Source organism: Topomyia yanbarensis, chromosome 3 (assembly GCF_030247195.1).
Source record: "Topomyia yanbarensis strain Yona2022 chromosome 3, ASM3024719v1, whole genome shotgun sequence".
Lineage (NCBI taxonomy): Eukaryota > Metazoa > Arthropoda > Insecta > Diptera > Culicidae > Topomyia > Topomyia yanbarensis.
In genome coordinates this window covers 378,269,133-378,289,100 of record NC_080672.1, presented here as the reverse complement: position 1 = coordinate 378,289,100, position 19,968 = coordinate 378,269,133, and the positions used below count along the sequence as shown (strand labels likewise).

The 19,968-nt window shown below is 40.4% G+C and overlaps 1 protein-coding gene across 2 annotated transcripts; it reads right to left on the bottom strand.

Annotated features, from left to right (window-relative positions):
* Positions 1-7,958: 7,958 nt before the first annotated feature.
* Positions 7,959-10,494, bottom strand: LOC131688143 (tetracycline resistance protein, class D-like). Of its 2 annotated transcripts, none has more exons than XM_058972298.1 (6): positions 9,667-10,494; positions 9,167-9,611; positions 8,786-9,111; positions 8,488-8,727; positions 8,187-8,427; positions 7,959-8,127 (listed from the first exon to the last, which is right to left on the bottom strand). In XM_058972298.1, the coding sequence occupies exons 1-6, from the start codon at positions 9,806-9,808 to the stop codon at positions 8,070-8,072; spliced, it is 1,452 nt and encodes a 483-aa protein (XP_058828281.1). In that variant the 5' UTR covers positions 9,809-10,494; the 3' UTR covers positions 7,959-8,069. The 2 variants fall into 2 exon arrangements, with proteins under 2 accessions (XP_058828281.1, XP_058828279.1); XM_058972296.1 differs by having other exon boundaries at positions 7,961-8,127; positions 8,488-8,730; positions 9,667-10,493.
* Positions 10,495-19,968: the final 9,474 nt, after the last annotated feature.

Here is a 19,968-nt window from a genome sequence, read left to right as displayed (position 1 = left end):
CTTGAATAGATAATCATGGGATAACAAGAGGCGACTACGTACAATGAGTGTAGATAGCGGCCCGGAGATGGGACCCAATAAAATGAAAAAAAGAAACACACATCGGGAGCAGGCGCGGCGAATCCGTTCGTTAGAGGTGATTTTGGTGAGATCTCCACCACCAGCAGCAGCTGAAGTGATTCAGCAAGAGCAGGAGGAGAGTAATCAGCAGCAACAGCAACAATAGCCAGAGCAGAGTGCGAAGAGTTACACCCCACAGAAGCCAAAAGTAGTGGCAGCGGAGGTGGAGGAACTCCACAAGTTTGTGAACACTAAGTAAATAGTTCTCAGAATTCGAAAGGCGCTAGTGTCCGCCGTGAAAGAGTATGACACGGCAACGTGGAGGGCTGATGTAACTGAGCGAGCATTGGCGTCGGCTAACGCCACTATCTTCATATCCCGCCCGAAGCACGGGAAAGATAAGTAGATTGGAGTGGAGAACAAGCCGGTTTCTGGGACTCCACAGAGGACCAGAACCTCGCCAGGCGGCCCAAGAAGCAGACGCTCGAGGACGCTGTTGTTGCCAAAAGAAAAGACGTTACCCAACAGGGGAAAAGCTGGAGTACCGTTGTAGGTCGGAAGGAGAAACACGAGAAACTGCAAAAACAGAAGGAAGAGCGAAAAGGGAAGCAGAAGAGGAAAGGAAAACCTTCGGCTTGTCAGAATGCGCTAAAGGGAGAAGCCTTGCTCTTCAAAGCCAATGTCGCAACGACGTATGCAGCTTTGCTCAAGAAGGCAGAGAGGACCCAGAAATGAGGGATTTTGGGGGAAAACCTAGTAAAAATCAGGCGTACCCTAAACGGCGAGATGCTCTTCGACTTGTAGAGGGATCCCACGGCTAGTGTAACGGACTTACTTTCTAGCATCACAAATTATTCCCACAGATCGTACGCGCAAATGAAAAAAAAATGATAAACAGAATCACAACATATATAAGTGGAAGAAGAACTTTAGAGTTCACACTTTCAGCATTGGAAAAAGAAATGAATAAGATGCAAATAAAGAAAATCGCTATAGCAAACAACGAAATAATATTTAAAGAGGTACCCATAGAAACATTTAAAGCGCTAGCGAAACAAACAATTAAAAATATACAGATAATAATGTATCAACCACCCAAGTTCATTAGTGATCCTGGCGAGATACAGTACATATTAAAAAACCACCATAAAACCCCTACAGGAGGACACATAGGACAGCATCGACTGTACCTGAAAATAAGAGAATATTACAATTGGAAGGACATGAAAGGATCTATTTCTCGATTCATAAAGGCCTGTGAATCGTGCAAAAAGAACAAAATAATAAAACATACCAAAGAAAAACAAATAATAACCAATACACCATCAAAACCATTCGAAATAGTATCCATAGATACGATAGGTCCATTACCAAAAACAATCAACAATAATCGTTACGCAATAACGATACAATGTGAATTAACTAAATACATCGTAGTAATACCCACACCAACCAAAAAATCTAGTAGAGAAATTCATATTATTATTCATATTAATATACGGAAAATTTCTGGAACTCAAATCAGATCAAGGAGCCGAATATAAAAACGAAGTACTTGAACAGATTTGTAAATACCTACAAATAAAACAAACATTCGCTACAGCATACCACCCCCAAACAATCGGATCATTGGAGAGAAATCATAGATGTTTAAACGAATATCTAGGATCATTCGTAAATGAACACCATTCCGATTGGGACGAATGGATACCATATTACGCATTTACTTATAACACTACCCCACACTCAGAACATAAATTCACTCCATATGAACTAATTTTTGGCAACAAAGCAAAATTACCACAAGAAAATTACCCAACAACAATAACACCAATGTACAATTTAGACTTATATAGCACAGAACTAAAATACAAGTTAGAAAAATCAAACGCAATAGCGAAACAAAGATTAGAAAAGGATAAACAATCAAGACAAGAATTTATACACATACCAACCAACCCATTAATAATCAACATAGGAGATATAGTATATTTAAAAAACGAAAATAGAAAAAAAATAGACCCATTCTATATAGGTCCCTACACAATTATAAAAATACTAGATACAAATTGTGAAATAGAAAACAAAATAACTAAACAAAGAAACATTGTACACAAAAACAGACTTATTAAAGGAGAATAAAAAAAAGCAAAGCAATTTTATTTAGACTACTCTAGCAACAAAGCACAATACTAACTAATATTTGTAATATCCATTAGAATTGTAAGGGAGTCAGTTCTTTCACATGAATAATTTCACTTCGCTACATTATTCAACCAACAGGGGATGATGTAACGGACTTACTTTCTAGCATCACAAATTATTCCCACAGATCGTAAATTACTTGAACGATCGTTTTCAAATCCAACTTGCATAACCAGATGGGCGCATTCCAGTTAAACCATTCTGGGTCGCACCACTTGTTATAGCAACATTCTCACTAGGTCATTATTATGCCGAGGCGACAAATAAACAGCCTTGCGTAACCAAACAAGCACCGATAGCAACCGATGCACCCATCAGGGCCTAAAATTCTCATACCCATTCAATGAACGATGAAATTCACTGAATTCACCTTCGTCTTTTTGCAGCCTCCTTCGTTACTAAATTCACACAAAGCAAAACAATAAAGACAACGCCCCTTCTATTCTATGGAAGCGAGTAGCAGAAGTAGTGACTTTCGTTTTCCTATGACAATACGAAAATTCAATCTCGTTTTAATTTCAAATCAGTAATTTTGATTTTTATTTTTATTTTCATTAAATGAAATTATAGCAATATGCATCATAAAATGCAACTAGAACGCAGCAAACACAGGAAATATGCACAACAATAGTGCTTCAGTCGTCCAATATCATCGCTAGCTTGTAATTCTCCCAAATAGCACACCAACAAATAAATATCGTTACTAGTTTCTATTCGTTTGGCCAGCGCTATGTGCAATATCGAAGAGACTAATGTCGTTCTCAATTTCGAAGCGAAAACGAATGTATGGAGGAAATAATGAAATTGAATTTACCCGCATGCTTTGTCGTAGGCCGTTGTCTCATTTTCGGTTTCGTAATGTTCTAGTGGTTTAGAAAGTAGCATCGCTCGCTCGTCATTTTCGTCAGATTTTGGTAAACGAAAAAAACATTTTTCGACTCTGGCACCCATACTTATTCATTGATTTGTTTTCCCTTTTTTACGCTACCCGTACATAATTATGTACTTTGAAATTGTAACTGACTCCTCCCATTTTGATGTACATAGAATAGTTTAAGTCAGGTTAGCTAGGTTAGCTCGTAAGATTTTTAAACGGAATAAAGCAGATTATGAAAACCCACCAACAAGGGAACAACCTTTTTTTAAATCATCAAATATCCAAAACTAGTAGCTCGACATTGCAGGGGACTATTACCAAATCAATGGGTGAAAGGCAGAAGTTAAAGCATTAATCCTGTATATGGTGATTGTGTGCAAGGACTTTTATGAAATCACGGTGGAAGACGAGCTGAGAGGTGTACTGAAACAGCAGTGTAACTAGTGCGAGGTGCACATGACGATCCGGTTAAAGAAGGGATACGGATTAACTCTGACAGGGATGATTCGTTTATCGCTGCAGACAGGGCGCTGGCGGTAGGCAAATTACGGTTGGATGGTCGAGATGCCCAATGAGAGCCGCCCACGAGTAAATATACAAGCGGAGAGATGTTTCAAGTGTTTGGGATTTGGACATTTGGCAGGGGCTAACAAAGACCCGGATAGATCCAGGATATGCTGGAAATGAGGGAGACGGGCCTTCTTGCGAGAGGCCGAATTGTTTGCTTTGCACTCCAGGGGACGAAAACGACCACCAGATGGGTGGCTTTAAATGCCCTGCCTACAAGAAGGCAACTGCAGGCTAACGGTAATGGAGATAACTTAGAAAAATCTGAATGAATGTGACTCCGCACACCAACTGTTGTGGCAGTCTACAACTATGTGTGATGTCGCTTTGATCGCAGAGCCGTATCAAGTCCCTGATAATGGTAACTGGGTGGCTGATAGATTGGGAACGGCATACGAGGACTTCATGATCACCAAAATCAACGGCGTCTTCGTGTGTAGATGTGACACTCCTCCAGGGCGGACAGTAGAATAGTTCAGCCCAATACTGGAGCAGTTAACCGAGCAATTGATCGGTCGGAAGCCGGTAGTCTTTGGTGGTGACTTAAACGAAACCTTGCTGTAACACGGAGAATGATGACTGGCGAGTGAAGGTGGAAGACAAAAGCCTTCAACAAAGGCCTCTTCGTTGATGCACTTCGGCTGCAACCACGCAATAGACGGAATGGAACGAGACGCTTAGTACGCCAGGCGCTGCTTGTATCGGGCGGGCTCAGAAAGCAATATCAGAGCCAAATAAAGAAGTTCGCAAGGCAGTGTTTCGCGTCGTTTTAAAATGGGAGATCAGACTTGGCAAGTCAGAATGCCACAAGGAGCTGTGCTAATCCCTGGAGAGACGCGTACCTATTCGTGATTGCGAAAATGAAGGGCTCGACGACGCCAGTCGAAATGTGTCCGAGTAAGCTGAAGATAATCGTCGAGGGTCTTTTTTCCGAAGCACGATCCAACTATCTGGCCACCAACACTGTACGGCGGAGAAGAAAGATCAAACAGGGATGATCGGCAAGTGACTTATAACGAGCTCGCAGAAGCATCAAAGCGCCTGAAATCAAAGAAATCAAGCATATGCGGACATGTTCAGGATTATACTGCAGAAGTGTCTCAATGAAGACAACTTCACCGAAATGTGGAAGGTTCAGAAACTGGTGTTGCTGCTGAAGCCAGGGAAGCAACCGGGCGATCCGACCACGTATAGGCCCATATATCTGCTGGATACAGTCGAAAAACTCCTGAAAAGGATGATATTTAACAGGTTGACGAAATGTACGAAAGGTGAGCGCGGACTGTTTAAGATGAATTCCGCAAAGTATCATCGACCGTGGATGCAATTCGGACAGTGCTCGAGAGTGCTGAAAAGGCATCTAAACAGAAGCGAAGAGGAGATCGATACTGCGCTGTGGTCACGATAGATGTGAAGAATGCATTTAACAGCGCCAGCGGGGAAGCTATCACAGCAGCGCTGCACAGAATGAAGGTCCCCGACTATCTATGCCAGTTCCCAGAGCAGAGTGCTGTTGGACAAGACGAGTGAAGGGCAGAAGTCAATGCTATCCTCAGGGCTCCATTCTCGGTTCAACTCTTTAGAACGGGATATATAATGGGATCTTAGGACTGGGGCTGAAAATCGTGGATTTCGCTGACGACGTGTCACTAACGATGATCGATGAGACACTTGAAGAAGTGGAGGTGTATGTGAGGGAGTCAATAGACGCGATCGAGAGCTGGATGAACAGGGCCAAACTGCAAATAAATAGCTGACCACAAGACGGAGGTATTGTTGGTCAGCAACTGCAAAGCGGTTCAGCGGATGCAGATCGACGCCGGAGGGCACGTGATTGTATCGAAGCGTGTACTGAAGCAACTGGGAGTGATAATCGACAACACGTTGAGCTTCAACAACCACATCGACTACGGCTGCGAAAAGTCGGCGGAGGTTACGAACGCAATAGCAAGAATCATGCCAAACGTCGGCGGTCTGAAAAGCAGCACGAGACGTCCTCATGTACTGTTTCGTTGGACAAGGCGTAGAAAAGAAGGTGGACCTACCGACTCATCCCAAATGTGTCGGCCTGGATGCATAGGAAATATGGAGAGGTGAACTTCCATTTAACGCAGTTTTTGTCCGGGCCCTAGGTTCGAAAAACTTCACAGGAGTATGCCTGGTGGGAAAGTTGACAATATCATCGAAGAGATGTGCCACGACAAGCATACCTGGGACGCTGTCAACCGATTGGTTACGAGGATATTCACCCAGCAGCTGAGAAAGTGCCGAAGGGACCAACGAAGTAGTGCCTTTGTCTAGGAAGTCGCCGCGAAACCTCAGATCAAGGTTTCGAGAAATCCCACCGCCAGGGAACTCTGCATCGGCGTAGATTAGGTGCACCGCCGGGGATTAGTGCAACGTAGCACTGGATTCGGGTCGTCGGTGCGCCAGTGAACCGGACGTCAGGCCTCACCGGAATCGCCAGACTGACTTCAACACCCTGCCGGGTAGCTTGTGAGTATCCACTGCCAAGGATTAGCGCGAGTGGACCGTCTCGAATAGCTAACAGTGGGTCATTGGGGCGCCAGTGATTCGGAAGCTACGCTTCACCTAGAATCGCTGGAGGGACCTCAGCACCCACTGGCAGGCCCGTTAGGTAGGCTAGGTCCACCGCCAGGGACTAGATCGAATAGATCGGGACGAAGCGGGAAGCTAAGTGGCTCATGGAAATAAACATTGGTATCGGGAGAATTCTACCCCTCGATTTCGAGAGAACTTCTCTCGCCTGGGGCATTCTCCGTCGGAGTAGGCTAGATCAATCATCGGGGACTAGACCTAGTAGTTCGCAAACAGGAGTTTAGTGAAGTCGGAAGCTAAATGGCTCTCCGGGCAAGTGGGGCAAAATGGATTGAGGGGTGCCAAAGGGTCTAACTGAGTTGCGGTGCTAAATGACACCAGACAGGGAGCCAAAGGGCTCAAGAAGATTCACCGCCGGGGACTAGAAAGAGTAGACCGCGAAGAGACACCGTCAGTCGCGGGTCGTTGGGGCACCATCGAACCGGTCGCCTTGCTCCACCGGAATCGCCGAACTGACCTCAACACCTGGTTGGTTGGCTCGGTTTCGGGAGAACTTTTCTCCGCCGGAGTAGGCTAGGTCCATGGCTGCGAACAAGTCGGGAGCTCAATGTGTTCAATTTCCGAAAAATCTGTGGAAAATTACAATATTTCCAAAAATCTGCAAAATTTTCATCAAAATGCCAAAAATCTGCCATCTGTAAAAAGAATCTGTGATCAAAAATAGCGAAAAAAATCTGTGACATTACAGAAATATCTGTGAATATGGTAACCCTGCTAACAAATTAGATATACCTACCTACACATTCGCCTCAAACATTGAACCCAAGCGCACAAAGCAAAATGAGTCAACGCTGATGATGATGGGTAGAGCGAAAGAGACAATTAGTACCACGACACTATGTTAACCGTGTTTGCAAATGGAGCTCGAATGTACAAGCGAATAATAAATAAATCTATGTTCGAGATTGTACATAAAAGTGTGCTGGAAACGAGCACAACCTAAAAGAAAACATAGTGTTTGAACGGACAAGCTCAGTCGCGTGTTGGAAGGTACTGAGTTGCGTACCACCATAGCCAGTGTAACGGACTTCTAATTCGTAGTGGACAGCGGCTAGCGGGTTGCGATATCGGCTAGCGAATAGAGGATAACGGGTATCCATAGCGGATAGTGATAGAAAATAGCGGACAGTGAATAGAGATAACAGATCACGCATTAACTATTCCCACTGGTATGGATATTTGAAATGGAAGCAACCCATGACATAGTTTGTGAAAACTTTAAAATTTTCGACGACGACGACGTTAGTAAGGGACCATTCATAAATTACGCGACACTTTTAAAGGGGGAAGTGGTGTGATAAAATGTTAAATTTTGTGGCATGTGTGTGAAGAGGAAAAAAACTAAAACGCGATGTAACATGTTTTTACATACTACGGAGTGGAGGTATGAAGAAAATTTGTGATAAATTATGATCTGGGGGGAGGGACGTGTTAGTTTGTGGCAATTTTCGTGTTACGTAATATATAAATATCCCTAATTTCGATAATTTTTGAGTACATTTGAACAACCTGCAAGAATCCTTAATCCAAATGCAAATTTCAACTCCAATAGTATGTTTGATATTTTTTTTAAAAAAATCATGACGCATCTCAATATTCAAGGAATGGTATTAATTGCGAAAACGTTTATTAATTGACTAGTTTCCAATTTAATTAGATATTATCAAAAAATATTTGTAATATGTCTCTATAAAATTTTAATAATATGCTACCTTAAACTTGTTACGCTATAAAACTATTTTCAATTGATTGATGTGTACGTAGTGGCTTGGTACATCCCTTCAAATATTTTAACGAGTCTGTAAATAGAAGAAACAGTATTATAAATACCATTAATCAACAAATAGCAAATACTCACATCATAAGACACAAACAAAAGAAATAAACTATCGCACTAATAAGATTGAATGCTCCTGGGTACCAGGGAAGGGTCTTCTTGTACACGTACGTGTACACCGGAGCTGATATCAGTGGAGTCAGTGACTCGATAGATGTCGTCAGGGAAAATATCTTTCCAATATCGTTAGGTGGTGCGGTATTAGATATCACAGCGCGTCCCATCGGCCCAGCGATGCCTTTCATCATTGTGATCACAATTGCTAGAACAAAAAGTACCGAGTTTGGATGACAATCTACGAACTTAATTCGATTTTGCTTACCCAAATATAGATGCCAAGGCTGGTAGGCTACCCCTCTGATCCCGCTGTCGATGGCATAGCAACAGAATCCAATCGCCGCCAGGACACTTTCGGATAGTCCAAAATATTTTTTCACCCCATACACGCCAACGAGGTTGCCGATAATCATGAACACTATTATAGTGGCATCATAAAATGAGAATTCCTTGACGGTCCAACCGAAGCGTTCTCTGAGAAAGAGAAAATAAACGGTTCCGGTGCCTTCTGAAATAAGCCTTAGGATAGCATCATATAACTCAAATCGTTTCAATGTAATTACCCATTGCAAAAATACTAGCTCCCAACGCGGAAATGATTAACCAAATAATAACCCTGTCGAAATTTGGTCTCCGTTTGAAGCAAGTGTGGAATAAATCCGCAACCAGTTCGAAGCGGAAAATCTCCCGAAGCTTGCAGGAAGCACTGTCAAGCTCATTTGGTCGTATACTTTCTTCGATGTAAAACGCAATGTAAAGTGTTCCAACTAAAATTGCTACAGCAGCTATGGCGAAAACTGTTGTGGAGTTGGTCCAGCATAAAATGTAACTACTGCTTAGTGTTCCGAACAGTAAACCTCCAAAGATTGAAGCTTCAAGAACACCCATTCTACAAAGATCAGGCAAAAGTTAGTAGCTCGAAGTTTATCGCCACCCTTACTTACTTAATGGCCCTGTTTTGCTCACTAGTTACATCGGTGATATAGCAGAAGACCCCGGTGATTAGGGCACAATTGCCACCGGACAAAGCCGCCGGAATGAATGCCAAAATGTAATACCACGGATCAATCGGGGACCGTCCGGAGAGAAAACACACCAGTGCTAGTAGCGAGTAACTGAAAAATGATCCGATGAAAGTCGACAGAAGAACCGGCTTCCGTCCGTATTTGTCCGACCAAGGTCCTATGAACATACTACATAGAGCCGGAATTATCGATTCGATAAGTGATTTTGCCATCAGGATGTTTGTTGTGTACGGTTGAACTGTTTTTTCTAAATCTTTTGTCGCTTCGGTTTCGTTTTCTGTTCCTAGTAAGGCACACTCCGACTGGTTGATTCCCAACGTGACCGTGCATGTCTGATAGACAATTTGATTTGTGAAGACCGCGGCTGCAGTTGGAATGATTTCTGTTACTCGAGTTTATGTGATATTACATATACTTACATGAGACGTTCCATGCGTAGAATAACAGCAAAATTGCCGGTTCCAAAATAAAGAACCGATACTTTCGTTCGAACTTGATCTTATCCGCATCCGTTGAATTGGTTGTGCCTTCAAGTTGCGTGAGTTGCTCGTTGTCATCCATTTTACTTGCGAAAATGCAATCACTACTTAGTTTTTTATTTACACTCAGCTTCAGCTTATCATCACCATTTTCTCAGGTCGATTCTTATCATTCTGTTACCTAGATCTGACCGATTGTCGCTAATGTAATATCAGTTCAAATAATCTCGATGCTTTAGTTTTCAGAATACTATTTAAACAAATTGTTGTTTTGCAACTGACTTTGTTGGTGAGTAGAAATGACTAATCTGCTTTATATGCGCCGCACAATCTGACTGATCAATTGATGTTCATGTCATTTTAATAATAAATCGAAACACTGTCTTACACTTCTTGTATCAAATTTGTTACAAAAAAACTGGTAGATTGGTATCTATAACACAAGTAGATAAAAAAGAACAATACACATGTTCCACCTTCATTTATTTTGATAACCCATTTCGATGCACTTGCGATAGATGACTATGCACAAATATTTGTGTATCTTTGCTTCCTACCCCTAATCGGCTGGTTCATTCCCAAATATACACAATCTTGTGTTTCCAATGATCAACTGGACACTGTTATCACGTACTTTTGCTGCTTCTCACTATCAACCCTGTTTGGAATTAAATTATTTTGAAACAGCGTAAATATTACTTGATACCGAACAATAACAAAAGAGTAAAATTTGTAAATAAACATTTGCAGCAAGTGCGACAGAGTTAGCAGTTCCCAAGATCATTTTAAATATTTGGCAGGTATGCTAAATTGTCTGCACGCGCACACTAATACACATGCCATAGTTGTGAAATTTTTCTTTGACTGTATCGTGTGTATGAGTACAATACACGCGCTAGAACCGTTTGTCGCCTACCTTATGTATTTCGAAACATTTTGAGAAGTGCTTGCTTTGTCAGTTTGATTGCAAACAGCGCAAACAGGCAATGCGAAACAAATACACCAAGCTTGGGTTGATAGCGACTGAATCTGTTTTTAATACCCACACTATCATAAGCCAGCTGATTTCATTCATTCATAAGGGAGTGGGTGGTTATCGTAAAAGTGTTGCCGAGTTTATTGAATGACTGAACTGCCGCATTTGTTTTATAAAAAATAAAGTTTTTAAGAGATAGAAGGTTAACTGATGCATTGAAGTGTGCACATTTCTTCAAAGTATGATAAACGTGTACTTTCTCATCGAATCGCCTGGGATTTAGAGGTGCAATTATTCCTTGGTTCATAAGAAATAAACGCACCGAACATAAGTATTGCGTTCTCCGCATTAATGAAGATTCTGTAGTTTTATAAAAACGAAATAGAATTGAAATGAATGGTAACGTTGGGAAAATTAAACAATGAGACCAGATATTGTTATTTTTTTCTATAACAATATCTAGTCTCATACGCAAGTTGCAGTAAAAATATGATATTGATTTATAGAAATTTATTTGGCAGTTTATTTATTAACTCTTAAACGTGCTTAGTCATTTTCTTTATAAAAATTAATCACGCTGCTTTACAACATAAGAACGAGCTCCCATAGTTATCGTGGGAATAATGTGAAGAAATAAACTACGACATTTCAACTTAATCGATATCCTAAACAATCAGTTTTAACTATTCAAATTATCGCATAGTGTTCATACAACTGACGCTGCGAGTTTATTGTGGACGTTGAGAAGATCATTGCGAATTTTAGCAGATTTCAACGATTTATAGTGGTAATATAACCGCATATAACAAATGTCATAGGAATAATAGTGAAAGTTATTAGAAATTTAGAGGATATTAGTGATTAAAATATCAGAAATATAGCTAGACTTTGCGAATATAAAAAATAGCAAGAATAAAGTGGGTTTATAGTGGAAACTAAGGCACAGAGAACAGACATATAAGTAGGGTGACCATATGAGGCGAGTAAAAAACCAGGACAGTCGAAAGGGGACTGCCTCCCTCTGTTACCTATCAATCGACTGTGCTTTCTCCACAGGTTTTCGGCAGTTACAAAGATCTTGGGTCGGGCAGGCAGAGCTTCGGCAGTAAAAAAGTTCTGTGGGTCTGAGAGGAAGAGCTCTACCAGAAAATTTTTCATGGGAATTCGATCACCGTGCTTTTTAGGATTTACACACACACACGCGAAGTTCTTGCTACACCACCACCAGCGAAAGTTTCATGCTGTTGTTGGAGAAATCGGAAATCCTGAATTGAGCAAATGAGACGAATTATTATGAGATCGTCTGTGCAGGAACAGGCGAGCAGTTTTAAGCACTAGATACACGTCATTGAAGCAAAGCAGAAACATTAACGGTCCCAAGTAGCTTCCCTGCGCTATATCTGGCAATCTCGAATGACAACTATTGGTAAGCAGTATCACAATGATCGGACACGCTGTGTGTAGATTCTGTTGTTCCATCATTCGTCGGTGGCTGAGTTGCAACTCCGGTTGTTGGTGATTTAGTTAATGTTGTTGGGTTTGCTCGCAGTTGATGTTGTTTCATTAGAGGCTTTCACACATGGTTTGGCACGTAGGCATCTGTCCTTCATATGTGCGCAGCGTGATTTGAGATTTGCTTCTCACGATACGAACACCATTGGATAACATAGACATGCGCAACGACGTGTTGCATGTTTTTACCCATAGCCAAACTTTTCGCCATGGCCAAATTTTTAAATGCTATCAGTACCGCATTACGAGTATGCACCTTTATTAATTGTTCCACTTCGCGAACACAAGGGCGGATTGGATAAACGACCACTGTATGGGATCGAAGATTATTCAAATTTTGCTAATGAGTTTCAATCATTTTTAAATAAACGATCGATACCGCATCAATGCATTATTTTCCACACTGGCTTGGGACAACTGCTACTTTTCGATTGTTTTGCTGGCGCAGTACATAGAGACGGCAGACTGTATGTTGAAGCGTTCGTTTGATTCACTGCACTATTAGCGCGATTGTAGCTTCCGATCCAATTGAGATGGAAAAGTAGACTGATTAGGAACTGGTATTGATCCTAAAGAGATTCCATAATTACCAGCTCAAGAGAGCGCTCAATAAGGTTATTCCACGACAGTTATTATTGTTTCGCCATTTTCCCTTTTATGAAATGGATTTCCAGTAAAACGAAAAACTGCCACTTGCAAGAGAACTCTAGAAGCAGCAGAATCGCCAAAACTTCGATGTGTCTTCTTAGAGGTAGGCACTAAAGGAAATTTTTCGGATCCCGGAATCATTGTTTCATCGACATTGATAGCGGCCAGAGTTTGGTCCACAACTGGAATCGGTTCGATTTGTTCGATTGCCAAATGTTGTTGCAAACAGCTACAGCTCATTCATATGGTACGTACATACGAACGCCTCTTTCTCTTTTCAATTTCCATGTAAAAAAGTAAGTTGGAAAAAGAAATAACGAGGTACTATCGAGAGATTAAAAATGCATCGGATGGTACAATTGAGAGATTCGAGTGTATTAAGTTTTGTTTGTCGTACTCTGGAGCAGAGTGAATAAAGCGAAAACTCAATAATTAGAAATAAAACGGGTGTTCAATAAAAAATTAGAATGATTTCAATACCTTTCTGTTATAAAAGAAAAGAGCGTAAATTCTTTTCTCTCCAAGAGAATTGCTCTCTGGACTCCTTATAAATGGGAGACATGTTTCTTTTCGCTCGGGTGCTGTCAGTTCAATAGAAGATGGCGTCGAAACAGCAAGTGTTGTGCGGTTTTACGAAACACTTGGCCATCGTGGAAAAAAGTTTACGTCTACCGTCTACCTACTTTCGAGACGAAAACGTGCCCATGAGTACAGTTTATCACATCCTGGCATCCCTGAGCGTGAAGCGGAAGGCCGGTAGCGGTCGCCGGCAAAGATAATGACGAAGAAGAAGAAGGAAGCGTTGAAAAAGTTCGACAACAAGGACGAAACGAGTTTGCGTGATGCCGGCCTTGATTTACCGAGCCCTCAAGATGGAGGACATCATCTGTCGGAAGAAGACTCGGTTCCCCGCCGACACGGACGAGCAGATAGCGATCGTGAAATCGCAGTGCCGGTTGATGACGAACAACTACCGCGAGACGTTGTTGCTCTCGAACACCCACATTCGAGGAAATGACAGCTACTATTCCAGCGACAAGTCGGCCACACAGCCCGAAGTAAAATACAAGTTTAAGCATAAATTTAAAAGAAATGTTATGCTGTACATCGCCATATCGGACAGAGGGAATTCGAAACCTTGGTTGAAGCCGAGCGGTTTGGCCATCAATCAACAAGTGTACCAGGAGGAGTGTCTTGAGAAAATTCTTCTGCCGTTCTTAAAGGAGGGCCCCTTCTCTAATATTCATTGACGTTTTTTTGAAGAATAAACATTGTTTTTAATAAAAAATTCTGAATCCGTTGAAGAATTTTTTTTTGTTTTTCAACTACATGACTGAAAAAACTCTCATTTTTATTGAACACCTGTTATTAGGCTTACAGGAGAAAAACCAGGACAATTCAAGCTTTTACCTCGACTTCCCAGGACACCAGGACAGTCAGTGAAAAACCAGGACATGTCCTGGGAAACCAGGACGCATGGTCACCCTACATATAAGCAGGCACAAACTTTCCAAAAAAGCCTGTGTAAACATTCAAATGAAAATACGTTGAAAATCACCATCGCATACAGGTTCGCATTGTATCCAAGTTTGCACACAAGTCCCGTATAGCGATTGCTGGCCGATCGAAGCGCCGCCAGGTGGCTAGTTGCTACTTGCTGTTGTCATTTCAAAGCGACAGTTTTATTTCTTACACTAGTTGAAAACTTTACTTGTATGTCAGTTCTCAGTGGCTAAGGTTTGCTATATTTCCGCCAAATGTGCTATAATTCAACCAAACTCTATCATATCCAGCTTTTTACGTGCTATTATGGCGGTCTAAACTGTTTAGTTCGTAATACGTCTAATTGCCCTTTTTCGACAATAATCGTTTACGCCAGCTTGACAGCAACGCCCAGTTGAGTTCATTGAATAAACATCCAACATATTGGACTAACGTAGGATGACTTCCTTTTGCTGGGCGCTTGACGTGAACGATTATTGTCAAAAAGGGCAATTAAACGTATTACGAACTAAACAATTTAACCGCCATTATGCAACGTAAAAAACTGGATACCTCTATATTTTTGCTATGATCTGCTATAATTCATTTTGCTGAAAGCCGCAAATATTGCTGTTCACCCCCCAATCCCGCTATATTTGTTCTAAAATCAGTTATAATTTCACTAAGATCTGCTACACACCTAGAAAAAATAGTGTAAATTTACGTCTCCTGACCCTGACATATACGAGCATCAAAAATGACTTAGTTTTACGTTTGATTTTAATTTTACATGACGTTTAATTTCGTAAATCATGTAATTTTACTCCACATACAGCGTTTATTCTGAATGGTAGGAAGTGTAATTTTATGTCATTGCGCATGTAAAGAATATGTTTCATGTAAAATTAAACGGAACACGGTAATGTTCCGTCATTTGGTAAATTACGGTTTGTTGAATTGTGTCGTGTTTGCAATTACGTCAACGATAAAATTCAGATTTTTTTGGTGTGTATATACTGCTATATTTTGTTATAGGCCGCTACAATGTATTGTATCTTCACTAAAATTCACTGTGTCCGGATATTTTTCCGCAATATTCTGCCATAATTTACAGTGACCTGCTGTATTCTCGCAAATCCGCCCTTTCCACTAAAGTACGTTAAATTTTTGGGTGCCATAAAGCGATAAACATTGTCCTGTTCATAATTATTATGTTAAGATACCATATTTCGATAAGAACCGTTTACGCCATCCGCCCAGTAAAAGTAAGTCGCCATATCCAGCTTTTTGCGTGTCATAACGGCGGACTAAATTGTTCAGTTCGTAATACGTTTAATTAACCTTTTTTGACAATAATAGTTTACGCCAGCTTGACAGCAACGCTCAGTTGAGGATGTCGGCCGTTCATTGAATAAACATCCAAAGCGGACCCTACACGAGACAGGAATATTGTCAATAAAAATATTGACGGACTATTTTAATACGTCAATCCCATTTAATTTCTATGGTATCAATATTTTCAACATCCCCTCAAACCATCAATATATTGATCAATAGTTGGTTTATTGTCAGTATTTCTGCTCGTGTAGGGTCCGCTCAACGCATTGGACTAACGTAGGATGAATTCCTCCTACTGGGCGGATGACGTAAAGATTTTTGTTAAAAAAGGGCAGTTAAACGTATTACGAGTTAAATAATTTAGATCGCCATTATGGCACGTAAAAAGCTGGATATGAGTCCAATGCGCTAAAGTTTTCTCAATAAACGGAAAACATGCCTAACTGGGAGTTGCTTTTACGCTGGTGAAAACATCCTTTGTCAGAATAGGAAATGCTTGAATGTTACGAACAAGATTAAATCGACCGCCATCACGACACGTAAGAAGTTGAACGTTAAATACGTTAGGCAAAGTACACCCAAAACATTTCCCCAATACAAATAATGCATTACATCGTTTCGTGTACATTCCGCATTAGAACTATGCCTTCTTCGCATTGTAGACCAAATATGGCTTCGGCATTATATCAACACAACATAATCCATGTTTAAACAAATTTAATGCGAATACAATGATGGTCACGATGGTGGAATGCACTGGAATGGCATTTCCGAGGAAAAGTGCAAACAACATGATCAAATTACACTTCTGGCTTTGCTTTTTCGAGCAGAAGTGTAATTTGCTCATGTTGTTTGCATTTTTCCTCGGAAATGCCATTCCAGTGCATTGCATTTCTTCACTTGTACAATCATATTAAGTATCACTGAATATCCCATACATTTAAATATCATCTCATATTATCATTGTTGCTTGATATCCGGAAAATCATGAACGAAAGCAAGTCGAATTGTCAAAGGTAGCGACTAGAAACACGGATAGCGAGATTGAACGCACTCATTTACGTCTTTTTAAAAATTCTGAAGAACACTGCAAGTGTTATTTTCGTAAGGATTCATAGAATAAGTAAACAAGTGGATGAATTCTTCGAAAAATTAAGCTGGTTTGTTATGACTATTTTTACAACAAGAGATATCAACCGCTAACAAACCATATCAATCCATCCGAATTGATTGGGTCCTGTCGTACAGTGCGCCGGATGGACAATAGCTCCAAAAAACGAAAACACTATTTGTGTTTCTGAGCAAACCTGTAGTCCTGCGTGATGTCCCTCTAGAGTTTTGATGAAGCTGATGAGAATTAATGAGATCGAAACCTGGCTTGGCTTAGTAATATGCAATATGCCCTGTGCTATATTTCTCTTCTAAGGAAAATCGAAACCAAATGAATTGTTAATGGATTCCTTAGAGACGAATAGCACGTAGGTGCCTATGGGAACAAACCTGAATAATAACCAGCAGAGCAATCGCAGAGAAATTTCTTTGAGAGCATAATTCCAAGACGCTGTTTAGAATTAAAATCACCGATTATCAAGAATTTCGACCGATTTATTGCAAGTTTTTTTTTTTTTCAAAAAATTAGTTTGCACGCCAGTGTATTGAAAAGGAAAATACGCTGCAGAAATAATAATGATACCAAGATCGGTTTCAAAAGACCGTAAAACGTGATGTTTGATTCTGCGATTAACCGATATTGCAACTTCTCCACCGAATCCAACAATTCGATCACATCGATGAACAAGAAGATTAGAGTTACTCTTCAATTTAATATTTGGTTTTAAAAACGTTTCGGCCACAACGGCTATATGCACTATTTAAAGTCACTATTTAACTTTTAATTTATTAAAATTTTGTTAGCAAATTCTCACCCAGTTTGAAAAGCTTAAAACATGAGTTTAGCATTGCAGTCATCAATTGAAACATTGGTTGATGCAAAAAATCTATTTTTCTTCCGTAATGCTACCTAGATCGGTTGGAGCAAAGGATGCGTTGGGTGAAAACGAACTAGGAGGCGTGGTAATTATCGTTCTTTTAACCGTGTTACCTGCCACTGAAGCATAGAATGATGCATTGTAGGATGCTGTGATAGAAGATCGCCGTTTGCGGCCAATCAAGCTATCTGCTGTAACTCGACATTCTTCTCGTCGACCGATCTACAAAAAAGGCTTTCGTGTCCAGAAGGAACGTATAAATCTCAGTTCGAAAGGCTCTGAAATCGGAAATCATAACTGTTATCGGTGGAGGAGATTGCTGTTTCTTCTCACTGGCATTACGCACAATGCGAGGAAATTTACAAAACTTCTTCTGCTTCGCATTCGGATAAAAAATCGAATGAGTTGCTGCAATCAATTGGATTTTTGGGTGAAGAAGTTACCCTTTTTCGTTTTAGCATTTGATGCTTGGCCAATTTTTGGTTTAGTATTTGGCATACGGACTTTATGGGAGGACACAGACATGTTGGAAGAATTATTTCTTTAGGCTGAATTATTGTTGAAAAACGTTTTAGTCTTAAAAAAGGCTAATCTTCAGAAAGACTGATCGAAAAACTCTAGGTAAACCAGGAGCTATATAGATTTTTAGGACCGAATCGGACGAAGGTTCAAGCCGGACTCACACTTGTTGATTACATACAACACTAACTAAGATTCTAACAATTTTATTGCAGTAAAGATGCTCCTACAAGAAGAAACCATTTTTTTACACCTGGCTCTAATTGATATAATTTCCTTTTGATGAATGATATTTACTGAAGAAAAACTAAAGCCATTCACATTTCAATGGGGCGAAAATAAAACAAAATATTTTTACTGTGCCCCATGCGCCCCCGTTTCATCGTCTCCCAATGGTTCATTTAGGAAAATGGTGAAATTACAAAGAAACATGACAAGTTAATAAATTTCTTAATTAGCGACAAATGTTCAGCATAAAATTTACTATAAACAACAAGGAACTTGAAATTGAATTGATGAACGATAACTTATACAGTTAACGTTACCATATCAGGCGAGTTAAAACCCAGGACAACTGAAAGGGGAATCCACACTCCCCTCCGCCTACGTTACGTTCCAGCATGCTTTGCAAAATTCTTCCGTGGTTTCGGCAGTCACGAAAAAGAGCTCTGCCAGAATGGCTTGGGTAAAAAATCGAAACCGAGTACTTCTTTAGATTTAAACACACATATTGGTTGCTACACACTTAATTTTTTCTGCCCAATCTCAGTTTTTTTCGCATCTTTGCCGAAATTTCAACAGCTGAGATTTCAGTAAACAATTTTTTTGCTGAGATATCAGTAAAAGTAACGTTTCATATCTGAGACTCGGAAAATATTTCACAAAAAATCAGCAAACAAATCTCACTTTACTAAGATATCAGTTTCAAAGTTTGCTGATTACACGGCTGTTGGAAAATTGCCGAACGGAATTGAGTGTGTATACGGTATACCACAATCAGCGAATGTTTTAAGCTTTTGGAGAAATCTAAAATCCTCAATTGGGCTAATGAGACGAAATATTTTGAGCTCGTCTGCGAAGGACTGGAGAATAAGGTCTCCAGCACTAAATACATTAAAGACAAACATAAACATCAACGGTCCCAGTTAGCTCCCTCGGCTATTCCTGACGTAGTAACAAATGTGGCTGTCTGATAATCTCCATAGACATCCGATATCTCTCACTTTATGAGCTAGAATCGTAACAACTGCAAAAACTGCAGTTGATTGCAAATTTTACCATTTTAATTATTGTTATATCACGATGCAATCTACCAAAACGACAGATAAATATGCTTCTATGGACTGGAAACATGTTCATGGATTTTTAGAAAGATGGTAAATCGCAAGAAATACTCGAAAGATGTGAAGAATCGGAGTTACCAAAACGTCGATGTGCCTTTTCAGAAGCAGTAAAGTGACCATACGTGTTCAGGATGAATGTGGAATACACTTTAAAAACCTATTAAAGATGTACGTTTCCCAATTATGTACACAACTAAGTCTGAGAAACCTGGCTCATTTTAAGACGCAAAGGGCACCGTGACAACCAGAATAAATTTGCACATTCCCCACGTAGTTCGGCGATCAGGCAACAAGGCTCAAAACTTTTATGAGTGTTTTGAACATATGAATGTACAATATTTTGGAATAAAAATCAGCATTTTGGTAAATGCGGGAAACTTTTCGGGACTTTTAATCATGCGGGGCAAGTCCTTGAAATCCGGGACTGTGTTGCAAT